At 42.2% G+C, this 18,073-nt stretch overlaps 2 protein-coding genes across 2 annotated transcripts in view; both read right to left on the reverse strand.

Annotated features, from left to right (window-relative positions):
• The window catches only part of pcsk7 (proprotein convertase subtilisin/kexin type 7), a gene marked incomplete in the record, with an annotated part of 13,426 nt that extends 10,847 nt beyond the window's left edge, over positions 1 to 2,579 (reverse strand). Inside the window, 7 exon segments of the mRNA XM_035679677.1 lie at positions 101 to 239; positions 391 to 445; positions 616 to 706; positions 825 to 990; positions 1,115 to 1,249; positions 1,617 to 1,859; positions 2,276 to 2,579. Of these exon segments, the coding sequence (XP_035535570.1) occupies positions 101 to 239; positions 391 to 445; positions 616 to 706; positions 825 to 990; positions 1,115 to 1,249; positions 1,617 to 1,859; positions 2,276 to 2,524 (1,078 nt within the window).
• A 3,320-nt stretch (positions 2,580 to 5,899) lies between these two features.
• bace1 (beta-secretase 1) overlaps positions 5,900 to 18,073 on the reverse strand; it is a gene marked incomplete in the record, with an annotated part of 13,514 nt that continues 1,340 nt past the window's right edge. Inside the window, 8 exon segments of the mRNA XM_035679389.1 lie at positions 5,900 to 7,440; positions 7,723 to 7,894; positions 10,637 to 10,786; positions 12,357 to 12,458; positions 12,566 to 12,700; positions 12,804 to 12,941; positions 13,814 to 14,030; positions 14,491 to 14,579. Of these exon segments, the coding sequence (XP_035535282.1) occupies positions 7,202 to 7,440; positions 7,723 to 7,894; positions 10,637 to 10,786; positions 12,357 to 12,458; positions 12,566 to 12,700; positions 12,804 to 12,941; positions 13,814 to 14,030; positions 14,491 to 14,579 (1,242 nt within the window).

Genomic DNA, 18,073 nt, shown 5'->3' on the forward strand with positions numbered 1-18,073 from the left:
CACACACACACACACATAATGATTGCTTATGTGCACATGTCCACACCAAAACCACAATTGAACTTACAGACTTACACAGACACACAGCTCTGTATCTCACCGACTGTGATGGTGTAGATGGAGTTGGCGTAGCCGTCATAGTTGCAGTTGTCATTGTATTGACCTCCATTGCCACTGGCAACCACAAAGATGCTGCCGAAGCCTTGTCTGCCTGCAATCACCCCGTGCTGCAGCGCCGCCTGTGGAGGAAAAATAAATTATGATATGATGAAAATAGGGAAGTGAAAGCACTGTACATAGTGTTTTTATACATGTCTGCACCACATTGTTGTAATGTACTGCCCCCTGCAGGACAGAAATGGTACTCCACACTAACTGTCTTTCTCTTACCTTGCCCAAGGGATGGGGTCCATCCACAGTGTGTCCGTCATCATCTGGACCCCAACTAGAGCAGACAAGAGGCTAAATCAGAATCCAAAAGACTTTCACAATGAAGTATTAAGGCACTGTGAAATTACACAGGAAATATAGCCACACAATGCACACATACACATCTGAGATATTTGACTTTCCTAGAGGAAATACTTTAGGACCAGAAAGAGACCTGTTTGTTACCTGCAGCTGTAGATGTCATTGACCTGGTAGTGCTTGTTGAAGGCTATGGCCTCCAGGCTGTCTGTCAGCGGGCCATCCAAAACTCTGATACCTGAACAGAGCGAGAGATGTTTCACCACACACATTTACCCAAAGTCTCAGCGTCTGACTCAGTGGTTTTTTAACACTGGCATATGCAACAGTTCCAAATTAAATGATCTTGTCAGTACCTGCCACCTTGCTGCCGTAGGCCACCCCTACAGCGCAGAAGCTGTTGTTGGGAACAGCCGCGATCTCACCGGCACACCGCGTCCCATGGTGGTTGTCGCTATGGACATCCGGGTGAGGCATGGGGTCTGGGTCGTTGGAGTTCAGGTCATAACTGCCCTCTGGACTCTGACAGGGTTGAAAAATGATTGTTGGAAAAAATGTCTATGAGGTGAGACACACAGTTCATAGATAAGTAGCAGGACATATTGACAATCCATTGATCATACAATGGAGCCACTGGTTGACTTACATAGTTGGGCTGGATGTCCTGGTGGGTGTGTTCGACCCCGTCATCGACCACCACCACGGTGACTCCTCGGCCAGTGATGTTGCGCTCCCACACGCCTGTTACGTTGATGTCCATACCCTTATTGATGTAATTGTGCTGCAAGAAAAGGAAGAGTAAGGAGAGGATGAGATCATCAAAGGGGGTGGGATTAAAATCACTGACCAGTGAAATCTGAATGGGGCTAAAGTCTGTGCCTGCTCTTAAACGTTGCCCCTGCCAGCCACAGTGGACTCTCACTGAAAAGTAAATTAAAGCACAAAATAGCTCCTGACTGGCTGCCTGCTAGACTAGTTGTACATAAAGTGCTAGTGTTGAAGAAAAATAAATAAATTAAATCAATAGTGACTATTACACGGATTATTTTGTCTCATGAATTATTAATTTTAAGCGCTAATGTAGGGCAAGACGAGTAAATTAGTCTTGCAAGAAAGTAACAAAGATACACAATAGTACAGATTCTCACCAGGTGCCACTGTTTAGGGTAGCGGGGATCGTTAAAGGCAATTGATCTCTTCGAGCGGCTAAGCACTCTCTCCTGGGAGTGCCACAGGACATGAGGGTGTGCTGCCAGGACGTCCCCAGGATGGACACTCTTGCTCCAAACACCAGCCAGAAATCCAGTTCTGGGCTTGACAGAACAAAGCAAGTAGTGGCCTTCCAGCTGCCCAATTTGGCCATGGTTCTGCAGCCCAGCCTGCTCTGCTACCTGGGATGGAGAGAATAGTGATGATGAGTACAAATTTAACTGGGACAACACTTCTAAAAGTGGGCAACTTGTGTTTTTCCCCTGACCTAGGCAACTTTAAAACAGATTAGATGATACTTCTGTGATCCCTGCAGAGAAATGGGGTTGTTGCAGAAAATAGGGTACAAATGGGGAGCGTGAAACATAAAGCCAACAACTAAAACATATGTTGGATTTAAAAAAAACTAAATGACAGTTTACGTCTTATGACGCAAGAAACGAGGCCACACCGAATGTGTCATTCTCCCAAATCAGTCTCACAATCAGTAAACAGATACTGTAGCCCTCCAACATTCAGTTTGATTTGGAAAATGTCACAACATATTTCTTCTTTATGGATTAAAATATCGGCAGAAAGTGTTCAGGAGGTTTTGTACCCTGCTGGCTATAGCATCCAGGTGCACAGAGCTCTGCTCACTGTCTTCTTCCTCATGATGTGGCCCAGCATGGATCCGGACAGCCCAGGACTGACCCAGGCCGCAGGACGGTGACGGCCAAGGTGAGGGAGGAGAAGAGGAGGAAAAGGGAATCGATGGGGCGACGGAGGGCAGGAGGGTCAGAAGCAAGAGGGTGAAGGAGGACAGAAAGAGGAGGATCAGGAACGTGGGAAAATATGGCGTTGCCATGGCAACGGAGGGCGACACAGAGGGTCAATCAAGCAAGCCCTCCTCATCTGAACAGCAACCTGGATGTGAGACAAAGACAGGAGAAAAGACGGTCTTGTAAGTAGTGAGAACAACCTGAGAACGAGTGGTTGGTCGCTCATCATCTGTGTGCTGCATTCAGAGAGCACTTATTAAGTTCACAGCATCGCGCTAACTGGACGCCAGTTCAGAGAGCTGGGGCTGCGGCACATTCGATTAGCGCTCTGTGGTTACATTGAAGCTCCTGCACTGACGACTGTGAATAGACTTTTACACATGAATGCTATTCTATTAGCACTGTTAGTCAGAACATCACTTAGTTTCCCTCCCTAACCGTAGCCTTGTTTTGGTATGAAACGGTGGAGAGTTTATCCATGCAGGATACTTAAGCTGTGATTTTAGGAGAGCAGCCAATGAACATTCAAAGTCTACCTGGAGCTCACAGTGCAGCAGGATCAACCTGTTATTCCCAGAACAGCACATGCAGCCAATTTACCCAGAAACCAACCAGTACACCTGTTGTGGGACACGACCTGGTACTACTCCAGGTTCTGTCTCTCAATAAATGGGGCTAATTCACCTAAACAGTTTTATTTTGAGACATGCACCGTGTGAGCCTGGGGCTCTCTGGCCCCGAAGCAGTGATGCAGCCTTGACTACAGACTGCATTCAATGCAAGTGAATGTAAATGTAATAATCTTTCAGTTAAGTATTTCTCCTGGAAGTCAAATAAGCTGACTCTGAACCCTCAATTAAAAAGGGGAATGACAAGATCACAATGAAGTCATCCAGATTTCACAACTGCCACACACACACACACACACACACACACAGACAGAGACACACACACACACACAGACAGAGACACACACACACACACAGCAGGACACACACACACACACACACACACAGACAGAGACACACACACACACACACACAGACAGAGACAACACACACACACACACACAGACAGCAGAGACAACACACACACACACACACCAAGCAGAGACACACACACACACACACACACAACACAGAAGAGACACACACACACGACACACACACAACAACACACACACACACACAGACAGAGACACACACACCACACACACACCACACACACACACAGAAGACACACACACCCACACACACACAAGACACACACACAACACACACCACACAAACACACACACACACAACAGAGACCACACACACACCCACACACACAGACGAACAACACACACACACAGCAGATACACACACACACCACACAACACAAGACAGAGACACACACAGAGCACACAACACACACCACACACAACACACACAGACACACACAGAGACACACACACACACACACACACACACACACACCACACAGAGAGGACACACACACACACACACACACACAACAGACAGAGACACACAGAAGACACACACCACACACACACACACAGGACAGAGACACACACACACACACACACACGAGCTGGAATTAAAGGTTTATATAAAAACGACCCATTATATCAAAACAATTCAAGCATCACATCAACGCCCACCTGTCTTGAGCAAAACACCGAACTCTTGCACCTCTGGAGCCAAACATCTGTCCCTGTCGTACAATAATATAACAACACAAGAATAACTTAACTTACGTCCGTATCATCACAAACACACACCGCTACATGGCGAGTTATTCAACAGACGTCCTTCAACACACACAGCACAGCTCAAGACAGTATAGAGGCATTCACCTACTCGTGTGCTTCTCCTCACACACAGGAAAGCTTTTGATACGCGCTATAATCCAACCTGCTCAGCTCCGTGACAGCTAATGTCAGCTAGCTTTCAGTTTTGCTGATTGCTTAGTTTCATTTAGCCTGTGCTAGCTAGTGGGCAGCTAGCTGGTTACGCGTTAGTCGTTTGACGAGCGACTGGGACAACGATACAGCTAGAAAAATTCACACAACATAACAAAGTCAGAACAACACGTTAGGAGCGAGACTCGAGTTTAACAACGAAGCGTTGTTGTTGTTGTCATAGTAAGTTAGCTTCAGTGTCCGGACGCTAACTACTGAGAAATATCACAGCACGAATAAGTAACGCGGAATCTATTGCATAATGAAGTGACATCTTACCTTTCTGTGACTTTGTTTTCTCATCTGTTCCTTGTGGCATTTAAGAATATGTTAATGTGGCGCTTGTCATCTATTTCCGGTAACATACAAGTCTCGACAATACGTACTACGTCATACAGTTGTTACGGCGTCGTCCTGCGTGCCAGCTGATTGGCCAGAGCCACAGCGGACTCTGAACCACGACATCATGTCGAATAATGAACTCAGTAACTGCAAGAAGTCTGTGTAAAATAGAGTGATTTGGAAGATTTTGAGCACTTTATTTCCTGTTTAGAGAGCTTTTTATACAATTATCTGTCTGTATTATATTTTTTAAATAATTTTTAACACTTTACAGACCTTAATAGGCTTTTTTTGCCCCAATGTTTTCTTGTACTTTACGCTGTGCCTTGTTCTATACAACTCTACTTTTCTTACAGAAATGAACCAATGCCAAAGTATAGGCCTACTGTGTATATTATTTAAGTTTTCTAGCATACCTTAAAATTCAGGAAGACCTTGTGACCTCCAATGAAGTTTGGCAACTCCCAGGGGGGTCCCAACCCCCAGGTTGTCTAAATACAGGACGTACTGTCTAATATATAGACATATAAGTTAACAACAGAGACTAAACGTTAATTTATTTTATTTTTATTGCCTGTTTGCACTGTGGTTTCGAGAGGACTGAAATTTCATCTGTGCTGTATGTCATGTATAGCATATTTGACAATAAAGCTGACTTTGACTAATGGAGGACCCAACTAAATATCCATCTACTTTAAGCTGATACTGGAATTTTCATATTTTCAAACAAATATCCAACTATTCAAATCACCACAAAGCCGTAAGCAATAATCAATAATCCATCCTTGGGAAGAGCATGAGATGAAGGCCAACAAATGAAAAATGTTGGGAAAAAAGGTGGAAGAAGTGATTTTAAAGCGGGGTCATACTGAATCAGACACTGAATGGCAGAAAATATAACAATGGTCTTTCATCTTCATCATACTCCTTTTCTGAGATCTCACTTTGAAAAACATGTACTGAACAGCTATACCATGCCCTAAACATCACCAAGAATTATTGATATTGTGGAGTTTCTGGTATACAGACTACTGTATGAATTTGATATTTTCATTATTTTTTAGCACAGAAATGGTACATTTCAAACATAATGGATGTCAGTCTATAACTTAGTTTAAGTGGGAAATAATAAAAAAAATCACATTACAGTTACAATACTTTATTGGTTCAACAGTGCTGCCAGAGCCTGACAGATAAATATACAGTTCTGAGTTTATCTATTTACAGCTTGCTAAGGGACAATATAAACTGTCCCTTGTAGACATACATAGTGTTCTTCAGTGTATAACATAGTTTGGGCTGGTTTCCTTCCCCAAGCATATATGGTCCCCATTGAAAGATGTAGTGAGTTTGGCTGTTTCTGTGTCTATGAAAGAAGCCCTATGAAGTCTTGGTTTGTTAACATGTAATGCATTGTTACATGTGCAAATCATCAGATGGTGCAGCAGTAGGATAAGCAATGTGTATTCTGTGTGTGTGTGTGTGCCTGCGCAAATAGAAGATCTGGAATGCACCAATTTTGTGTACAATAGATATATTTAAGCTATCAGTATAAGAAGAAAAAGTGACATCTGATATTGACTGTGTTCAGTGGTCTCAGTTCAACACAAAGCAAAACTGACTGTATGCAGTAAATGCTGTTATACAATCTGTTATTTCATCAAATTAGCTTCTTTATGCTTACTTAATTTGCATTGCAGAATTCTTCGCTGGCATTTGCAAAATAGTGTAACCTCATAGACGCTATTCATTCTCAGTAGTATCATTTTCATTAAATCTTCTCTTTAGACTCTTCACTTAAAGTACAGCTGTGCACACATACAGGCATGCTCATACATATCAAACTTGCTTCATTCACTCATAAGCCACGAACAGTAGATCTATAAACACACACATGTAACCGCACACTCATATGTTCAAATCATACCATAGCAAACTAGGTCCGACTACATGGTGAATTCTCAACTTGTGTCCAGCTCATGAGTTTCTTCATTAAGCAACATTTGTCTTTTTTTTTCATTATCTGTGTGTGGAGCTCTCCAATATGAACAGATTCCAAATTTCAAATCCAATCTATCCCTGTGGTCTATTTATACACTATTTATAAGAAATAGCAGATTTTTTTTTTCTTCCGTTCCTCTAGCCATGCTGATCTGCATAGGTAGCTTAAACAGGCAAAGTTGATGCTGATGACACCAACTTTCTCTTGTTTGTCCTTCAGGTTAGTAATGGCTCTAGTTATCCTCAAGTGCTCTCCAATTTGAGGGCACCACTGTTCACTGTGTATTCACTGTATGTCAGCATTTTCTATACTTTACGTATTATATTCCTGGAGTAGCTCTCTTTCAACAGCGGCAATATTACGTAACAACGTACATCCCTTTTACCACATTCCATCTCCGTTTCAAGTGTGGATCTCTACGACTCTTTTTGTCCGCTTCTCCCCACCCCCCCCTTTTCACTTAAGGAGCGATATATCATCAGCAAAGTCCCCATGTGGGTGGAGGCAGCGGGCAAAGCGCCACTGGCACACCATGAGACAGAGCGGAAGCATGAAGAGAGCGCAGATTCCCGCCATGATGTAGGCGATGGTCATGAGAGTGGACTCGTCTGTCTGAGGGATGTTGTAGCCGCAGTCCTCCAGGTCCACACCATGGAACGGGCCTTCCACAGAGGCGGTGCGAAACTCATCATGCACTACAAACAGGAGAATAGGATTGTTTGTATATGTGAAATACAAAGATCAGGTTAACAGATACTGTGTGTTATTATTTATGTAAATAATTCATAAGCGAGATATCCTCAAAGGTCCAGTGTGTAACGTTTAGGAGGATCTACTGGCACAAATGGGATAAAAAATTCATTAGTCATTTCATTAGTGTATAATCACAAATAAATAATACATTTTTCTTTTCCTCTTTTACATGTTACACTATAAAGCTCTCTGATTCCCTTCCTCTTCCACCCTGTGCTCCTCACCATGGCAGGTGCTAACAGCAAAGCCGATGCGTTTCTTTTCTCGGTCGAAGACCACATAGAAGCCTTCCATGATGACAGCCCCCATCACTGTACCAGTGCTAGACTGGGACACAGCAAACTTATAGCAGTCCTCCTGGGCGGAGGCCACATCCTCTACTGGCCGCAGATATTGCTGCAAAATACATAAATGAAAAAGAAAGATCGAGTGGAGTTAGACAAAGATCACCACAAATAATACAGGGGCAAACACACATGAATGCAGGGGCGGCTCTAAAACGGTGGTATAAAAAGTGATGGTGGTGTCAAATGCTGACAATAATGTTTTTTTGTGTTCAAATATCTACAAACAGGCCTTTTTCAAGCAAATACTGATATATGTAAATTAATTAAATCAGCATATATTTCTGCCAACCCCTGAAGTCTCCATGCCACCCTCTTGCCACCCCATGAATATTTCTTTAGGTCCGTCCCTGTGTGTGTTGCACTACATTATGAACAGGACAATATAAATGGAAGTATTATGTGGACTTTAAAGACTTTTAAAAGGTTCAAACTTCCAGTGTTACATTTTCCTTGAGTGCGTCATATATTTTCATGTGAGTAGATCTGTCGTAATATAGAATTGGTGAACTTTCCCACAAAAGGGAATGTTTTGGGTTTAACCGAGTTTGTTTCATTTTATGAAAGCACATGTGTCATGTTTCCACTAGTACTACTTCCTCTTTTGATTCTGTTCTTATTTTACTTCTTTGACCTCTTTGGGGTGTAATAAAGTATATCTTCTTCTTTATTAGGTGTTGAAGTATGAAGCTAAGTTACTTCACACAAGCGTAAAGTGAAAGTATTGGTATTTTCACAAATGTGCTAATCAGAAGAGAAGACTGTTAGACATACAGACTACAGACATAATGTGTTTTAGTTATTTATTTATTTACATATTTATTTTTGGAGAAATATATTTGTGTTTTGTATGATATTTATGCAGCGTTACTATCCTATTATGCTCTCTTTCTTCCTTGCTTTTGGTTCTGGACCTTTGCCTGGTAAGTCACAGAGAGCATTTGTGGAAGACAGCATTGTTTCTCTACAGTTTCAGGGTGACTGTGCTGTTGCCATGTCTGGAGCCTTGCAATAAAGTGCTGAGAGACACACCACAAAGACCAAAAGGCCATACTGACTTATTGCAAAGTTGAATTATAACACGAAACACATAGTGTTGAATTATGTTAAACTACATGACAGACTGCTTTACAACAGGGCATTTGCCAGCCCAGATGGCCTGGGTCTTAAAACAAGAACTTGGATTGAAAATGTTTTACAGCTGTATGTGTCAATGTGATGTACTCTGAGATTGCAATGAAAAGATTACTTACATAAAACAATCCACTTTCATACAGTATACATTTTTTAATTAGCCTACATCTTGCCAATTGTTTGATATATATGAGCCACTGATGTAACACATAGCATTTTGTTGGAAACATGGACTCAAGGGGCGGCTGTGGCTCAGAGGTAGAGTGGGTCTTCCACAAATTGCTCCTGAGGCTGTGTCATTGGTGTGTGAATGAGTTAGTTTCTGTTTGGATGGACTTTAAATGTGCCATGTAGTGTGAAAGTGCTTTGAGTGGTTGGAAGACTAGAAAGGCACTATACAGGTCCATTTACCATTACTGAGTTTTGTTTTTCCCTTGAGGGGGCTGCAGGCCTGAATCAGTTCTGGCCCTGTGCCGTGTGTTACCCATGAGTGAGTTAGACCCGCTCTATATAAAAACTGAATGGCTTGCAGCAACAGCGCCAGTACTGTACCTCACACTCCCGCATCACGTTACTCAAGGCCCCTTGGGGGGGAAGGTTCAGTGGAAGGTGGTGGTTAGGAGCTCATCTGTGTGTTCTTTGTAGAGCCCAACCAATATACTGCCATGGCTGATTTTAGTTTATCACTGACACACAGTACATTGGCATATACTGTCTGCTGGCTGATAAGTTGCAATAAATTGCAGTGGATCAATGCCAAAGATGTTGTGCTGTCATTACATAGTTTGTCCACCAGAGAGCACTAACATGTTTATTTTCCATCTGTAAAACACCCCACTCAGTACATATCTTGGTCACAGTTTATAACAAAGTTAGGAATCCTTAGCAAATTTTGTGTTTATTGTAAAAATATGATCATCAGCTGATATATTATCAGATTCCTTAAACTCTCAAACAGTGAGTACAGTATCGTCCTCAGATCTGCTAGTTCATTGGAATATCTGTATGTTTCACTTTACGTCTTCTTCTATATACATAGGGTGAGAGTACATGTGATTTACTGCTCAACCTGCTATACAAATTACAACAGAAGCCATCATTATGCCGTCAGCAGGGCGCTAGCCTCCCACAGGTTCACAGCACTGGACCTTGCTTCTAAATCCCACTGTAAAATCGTATCCATTCATACCGGCATCAAGGCCTTTCTGAGTGGCCTCGGAAAAAGATTTGAATGATTTCAGAGCTTTAGAAAATGTATTCAAAGGTAGTTCTCTTTGAAATGTGGTTGTTATTTTGGCCAGGCGTTCATCTATTGAGGACTATTTCAAAGAGAAGGTGACTTATTGTGATCAGACTTTCTGTAAGAGTGAATAGGGAAATAAAAACTCTGCATTTATCTCAAGACCTTGGAATTACACAGGGATGTACATGACTCATAGTAATGACAAAACCTTTTTGAATTATCAGTTAATATCAAAACTTCTTATAGGCTGAGAGTATTTAACAGTATTTAACAGGTTACCATACAGTTTTAGTTAGTTTACCATAATGATCCTATTGGACAAACGTTATCACAGAGTTGACCCCTGACCTGAAAAAATGAGTGAACTCTTGCTTCACACAACCACTTTCAGTTACACTACGAGATAGGGTGCATTACCTGCGGCAGGATGGAGATTCTGAAGGACTGGTTGTGATTTTCACTCATCAGGTAGAGGGAGATGACTGGGAAGATGTGCCAGGGTGTAGTGCCGGCCTGCCAACATACCAGCTGCTCCCCCAGCCAGAACCCAGAGGGAAACTGTTCTGTCTGAAAAACAGGGTCAGAAGGACATTCATTCTTTCCTTTCCCATACCCGCTCATTACAAATCAGGGTCACGAGGGGAGGCTGAAACCTATCCAGCAGGGATGGGGAGAAAAGATTGATCACAATAATTAGTTGTGAAGGTGAAGAACTTTGTGAGTATGCCATCACCCAGAGCCTAGTCCATCACTAGTAAATGAGGCAGCTAACACAAACTGCAGTACTTGAAAAAAATCTACTCTGATCAAGCAAACAAAGAATCTCAGTCTGTTTGTAAAGACCGTGCCAGGTATAATTCTGGGTTTCCCTGGTGTTGGCCCCACGCCTTACTCCAGAACACGACACGAGATATTTAGTCAGTGTTGGTTAATTACACTTTCATTTCATTATTCACACACATACAGGTCATTTCCTTTCCAATGAATGTGGTTATCACTTCCAAATGAAAAAGCTGTGTACTCCCACACTCATTTCTATGCCTGTTCTGTCCCTCAGACGGTGACCTTCAAGACCAGTTAGCGTAGTCTGACATTGCATTTCAGTGTACTAAAGACATGATGATTAAACTGGTAGTAGAACAAAGAAATGTAACGCAATGTCAAGTTAGAAATTAATTTCCAGCTTCCGCTACTCCCTGTCAATGAGGCATTTGCACTACGAAGACCAGGGGGTGTCTTTGTAGGACAATACTAGCTGTAAATACAAACATTTCACATGAAGAGCGACATTGACACTAGCATTTTGAAGTAGTGTCGGCACATATTCCTTTTAAGGCTTCATGCAGCCCGATAACCTTCACCAATAAAGTGGGGCAGCCAGAAGTGGCCTAAGACGCAGAACCCAGGGCGAAAAAAACTGTGCAAAGCACTCACCATCGGTTCTCCCTGCAGCTTGTTAAGCTTATTGCTGTAAGCACACTGTGATAACTGGAGGCTACTCAGCTGAGTGTGTCAACATTTTTATCCACTCAGATCTTCTCTCATCTGCACTGTGGCGGCTGGACAGTCAGGGGACATTGTTCAAAAAAGTGGGGGAGAGGGACAAAAATAGGAATGAAGGACGTGTGGAAATGAACCATGAGATTTTCAAACATCCCCACCCTTTTTATCCAAACAAGCAAAGGACATGAGGCAGGGAGGCATCTAGAGTATTACTATAAGCACAGCTCCAGTCTATCATTTTGACCAGAGAAAATTACACCTGAATGTGTCAGCACAAAATATTGGTAACTGCAACAGAATGGAATTGGGGAAATATCCATAAAACTAGGTTTTTCAGAAATGAAGTGAAACTTGAAATGTTTTTCTCAAACCGTCTTGAGAGGGAAACAGTCAAATATTAACAAGTCAAATATCTATATGAAGATGAGAGCATTCCGTCTTAAAAATATCCATCTAATAAAATGAGTCTCAAGCTTTTCCATGTGGGGTAAAATACGAACATCTGCTTTCATCAGATATCTCAAGAAATAAGAAACGACTGGGGCGGTGAAAGCAACAGAGGAAGAAAGAGAGAAACAGTGTTATACGGATTATAATAAAGATATAAAATGTCTACAGCGTGGTGAGGACTGACCGAAGAGGCTGCTTCAATAGCCTTGACTGCAGCCTGGAAGACTTTTCTAGGCAGTCGAAGGTTGGTGGTGCCGCTGTCCACAATGCTCTTATCGTAGTTGTACTGTAAAAGACAGACAAACCGGTTAGAAATGTCTTACACAGCTTTTAGCAGTGACAGACCATCAAATCTTTCTTTCTTTGGTTTGAGCCGCCGTCCGTCCATCTCACCTCTTTACAGTCCATGTTGAGGTCCTGTCCATTCACCTCAATACGAACGATAATGACCTCATAGTACCACTCCCTGCGGATGGGAGTGTACCAAAGCTCCTCCACATACAGTGATGGGTCCACTCCTCCGATGATCTAAGAGCACATGGAACAATATGATTCGTTACTGGCTCTAGATATGATATAGCACAGTTTGTACGTGTCGGTGTGTGTGTGTGTGTGCCTATGTGCGTCTCACCATGCTGCCGCCTACAGTAGCGCTGCCCAGGGAGTAGTTTTGGGTGAAGCCGGCTCCACACAACTGGAGAGAGAAGAGGTTGGGGACAGGAGTCTGACGAACGAGAGAGTCAAAGAAAGGCTCCAATGTCTCATCGGGCTGAAAGAGAGAGAGAGAGAGAGAGAGAGAGAGAAATAAGTAGGAGAGCTTTACTTCTGATTGAACAAACCAAAGCCTTAGCCTTCAGCTTTTCATTTACAAAAGATTAAACATACCTCATCCTTCTCCTGACCGATCAGCATACTTGTTTTTAAATCAAGTTTCAGTCTGCCTCTCTTTTCCCTATCACTCCTTCCCAGTGAATACAATGCTATCATTACTTTTTTGTCCTCGGGAGTAGGTAATGTATCCAAAAATAAGGTGTCACTTCTCTCATTATATCCTCCAAATGTCCGACTGAATTAGAATTACCCAAACACTATATCCCACATCCATCTGCAGATCCAGTAATCACTCTCTTATACCAGACTAGGAATTCAGAAAGCTAAGAAAGGGACAAAAAGGGAAGCACAGTATTCTCATTAGTCTTTCAACAAGCTCAGTGCTCACAGGAATACACTCGACATCTGCCCTGTTTGGCTCTCCTGATCGTTCACAGGAGAAGTGATAAACAGCCTTTTTGAATGACTGCTATAGCGGAACTGCGAATGTTGCGGGGGCCAGAGAAAAGTAATGTAACAAGCATGCAAATGACTACTCCCAAGGCATTATTCACTTTAACTAGCAATGAGTAAATATATAATACCTTCACAGGTTCAGTCTCCACCAGCGGCTGGTGGTGTGGCCACTGATAACGTGCTGAAGCGTCCTTTCCCTCACGGCTAAATATTGATCTAAAATGTGATACTTTCATACTTTATTCACTGTAAGATTAATGTTGCTTCCCTTTAATGCCTTTAGTAATGTAGTAGGCAGTATGTAAAAATACACCAGTGCCCATCAGTTTATAAATGAGATGTAGCTGTTGTTACCCGTGCTATATCGGCGTAGGCCAGTCCCAGGATTCCCTCCCAGTTGGATCCATTGATGAAGAAGCGGTCTGACTGGGTGATTGCAGCGATATTGGCGCGCAGTGTGGCGTTAGGGCCATGTGGGACAGAGACCAGGTCGGTGCCCAGCTCCCCCTCCCAGCGACCCTGGGTGTAAGGGACATACACACTCCTACCCTGGTCACGGTAAGAGCTGGACCTGTGAATGGATGGTAAGACAACAGAGGGGGATAAAACAGTGGAGGAGAAACAAGAGGGGTTGGTGTCCTGGAGGACTGTTGTGGTATTACAGTAAAAAAAACGGAAAAGCTTCAGGCATCCCATTCAGGACTCAAAAGGTGTATGTGAACACAATATAAGAAGAATAGAAAGGCATAACTCATAGTTCAATCTGTTTGTATGTAAAAGCATCTTAATGTAAATCAGTTTGATAGTAATAAGATGTGTTGACTATGGGAATATATTTGGCCATTGTGATCGTGAGTCAGTTTTAATAATTCATTTATCACACACAACCGCAAAAAAGTAAAATGTTATTATAAGAAACCATCAACAAGTATGAACTCATGGTTGTACACAGAACCTCAATCTGAGTCATCTAATTAATGTCACTTTCCTGAAAACTAAGTCAGATGTTCTCCGTTGCTGAGTGTACTCACAGTGAGCGATGGTAGTATCTGCGCAGGAAGGGATGAGCAGCCGCCCCGACAGCAAAGTTACTGCTTCCTGTATCCACCAGGATGTTCAACTAATGAGACCGAGAGAGATCCAGAGACAGAGAGGGAGAGCTTTATTAAATATATGCTGTGTGCATTTTACAAAAATCAATAGGTTTGTAAAACTGCCGCTTGGGTTACATTGTGAAATTGATTATGTCCAATCTCTGAAGGGCAAGTTTAATCTATCTTTGTTACCTTGGAGACAGACAAGGCCATTTCTAAAACAATTTTCTGTGTGGGGTTTTTGATGTCTGCTATTGATATCTTTATTTTCTTTATACTGATGGTCTTACAGGCTCATCTTTTTCTTTTTTCTATTACAGCAAGTAGCCAGCCTCACCGCTCACAGATTTTTGTTATTCACCTCTTTCTCTGTATCCATTTCGCTTTCCTTCTAGTGTCCTGTGCTGTTTCCTGTTGCCCTAAATGTCCTTCTCTGTCCCCTCTCTGTCTCCACTCTAACCCTCCACTCCTCTCAGGTTGCCCACTCTACTCCCTCTCTCCCCCATCTCCTCCTCTTCTGTCTGCATCTCTATGTGAGTATCATATTTTGCACAATCAGTCAAAACAGTTAGCGAATGTGTGAATGGAGCACAATGGCATGAAGACAGAGAATACAATATCTACTGTATATGCATCATATACATTACACATTATACACACATAAACCCACTGTATGTCATATATCACAGATATCATGAACATTTCTCTCTGCTTTTGTTGTTCTGCTGCTTTATTACACACTACGTATGATGTGTGAGTCATATATTTTAATGCCAGTAAAAAAAAAACTGAATTGTAACTTTGATCAATTAATACATATTCATCCATATTGTTCTAGTGCATATGTGCTAGTGTTGTGGCTGTGAGTTTGATTTATGTTGCCTTTGTACCAGTGAGGTATAAGCACACACTGTAGCATTTTACTGAGGGACAAATAAGGTGGTGGAGAATATACTGTAGACACCCCAACAGAAGCAGAGACAGGCAGCCATAGAGCCACAGCAAGCTGTTCAATAATGGATTTGCTCTTTAAATATCCAAAGAAGTGCTACTGTCTCTGAAAGCCCAGAATAAATACCCTGTCTCTGTCCACCTCACTTCTTTTTTCCGACACACACATGCATCCACGTCAGTGATCTATACAGTGTACACGCACTGCCTGAACAAACACGACTGTCAGTAACAACACCGCACTCACTCTGTCTTCCTCTCTTGGCCAGAGAGTTGCTGACTGCTCAGGATAGATGTGTTTCTTCCATACACACACTAAAGGCTGCATCCTGACACACACTGGGCCCTCATGTCTTTCCCTGCTCTCGCTCTCTCTGTCTTCCTGTCCTCCCTGGCAGAGTGCCTGTCTCTTCCAGCCATTATATTTGCCCTCCCACCCCCCACTGTGGAGGAGAAACCATCTAGTGGTTACCAGAAGAGAAAACAACATATATGAAAGTTACTGTAAATCAATAACTTGAGGTCATCTGTATCACTTCTGCTATTAGGATCAGTCGAGTTCAAGACCATTTACCCTTGCGAACCACTGCAGCGCTACTTTCAGTTTGTTTTTATGCACAGACTGATACATTCATTTATACAGAGCTTTTTTTATCTAGATGCAGAGGCTCTGAAGGGCTTAAATACATTTAGGTCATGTGATTAAAGATAGGGCCTAAACACTGGATATGGTTATCCTGACTGGTCATACTAATGAATGATAGTCACTGACCCCTGACCAGCATTTTCCACTTGGTTAATATACACAAGTCTGGTATCTTGTCTAGTATCTATTAGAAATCTATACACCCTTTAATATAGTCTAATTATACTGTCTCAATGCCTGAAATAAAACCCATCTTATGTCATTAAAGGCCCTAAAAACTAGGGCTGCACAAGATGGTGAAAACATCATATTGCAAGTATTATGACAGATTGTGATATGATACGTGTGGCAATGATCATTTTTGCATCACAAATTACATTTTTACTGAAAAACGTATTAACTGATTTATTGGGGTTGTTGGGGCTTTTTTTAAACTGATTGTTGGTGAGCCAGTCGTGAAATATCTAATGTTACTGAGAAGGTTTTCGGCAGCTTTAAATACGCTGTCAAACATGAGGAGCACCATTGTTTTTACCATTTATTTATTTTTTACCTAAGTTTAAAAAATACTGTTATTCATTTTCATTCCACTAAAGGCAACACAAATTAAAATGGTGTAGGAATACTTTGCTAGTTTTTATAAAATCCTAGATTTCACGCAAACTCCAAAATTGTACTACAATAATGCCCTCGGGTCAGAGGTGAGGGACCTGCTGGTAATCAGGTATCTCATGGACAGTGCAGTGTTGGCTGTGATCAAATGTAAAGCGATACTCTCTGGTCCATTAAGACTTTAGGACACACACACACATCCATTACAACAAAAGCCGTACAGGGCCCTTTCAGGGTCACCGGTTGAAACATTACATTGCTGTCGGCGAGGCGGGGCGTGTGGATATATTTTTGTTGAATACATCTATAGCTGGGATTCAGTGTCCTGCTCGTGGTAGGGCTGGGTATCCAATGTCACTACGTTTCTGGTACCGACCAAACTGTGTCTGCAGCACCGAGGTTCAAAGACCTGTCAAGCATCGAAAGACAGCACGGATCAGTTTTGCCGATTTAGGGCTGTATTTTAGGAGGGAAAGTTGTGCGTCTGCTTGTGTTGGGAAGACTGTTTTGTATGAGTAAGTTTAGTAAGGTTTAAAAAAACATTGCTTTAATATCGGTATCAAAACTCTGGTATCACCTCTATCACTAACGCTTGGCTCTCTCCTTTCCTCTCTCTGTCTTTCCCTCTTCTTCTCTCACCCTCGTCACTTATTCATTTTATTTGTTTCACCCCCTCTTTCACCTTCTCCTCCAATTCTACCACTTCATCACTTTCTCTTCCTCCCTCTATCCGTCGCCCTCTGTGTGCCAGCCTGTACACCGCAGCTGCACCCAGCTGGCACTCTTCGCTCTGCAGAATTAATGGTTCCATTATCTGTCCGTGTCATTCAGTCCTTTCTCTCACTTTCTCACACACACACACTCACACACAGGGACCATCTGTCATTGCAGGGAATTCAACAGTATTGGAGAGTCGGACAGTATAAAGTATTTTTACGTCAACTGACTTTTTTGAATTCCTATCTATCGCTAACTGTATAAATCTTATAAAATTAAAGAAATATTAAAGTATGAGGGTATTTACATCACACACTGAAAATGTCATCAAGGTGTGCTAAACGTTTATAGCGATGTCACCCACTCTCCCACTGAGCTGCACAGTATCTTTTAGAATATGATTAGAATGTGTGAGCGAGTGTGTGGCACTCAAAGATGAGTTCAATTCACCTGCTGTTGTTTTTACAGTGTTATAACTCGCCTAGTTAGTTGCCTAGACACAGACCCACATACAGACACGCTGATCACTAAGGTAAAAGCATCATACACTTTTATATTTATATTCCTTTTAATGTTAATGCTCTGGCAATATTG

Source organism: Morone saxatilis, unplaced genomic scaffold (genome assembly GCF_004916995.1).
Source record: "Morone saxatilis isolate NCDOM2014 unplaced genomic scaffold, NCSU_SB_2.0 Contig8, whole genome shotgun sequence".
Classification (NCBI taxonomy): domain Eukaryota; kingdom Metazoa; phylum Chordata; class Actinopteri; family Moronidae; genus Morone; species Morone saxatilis.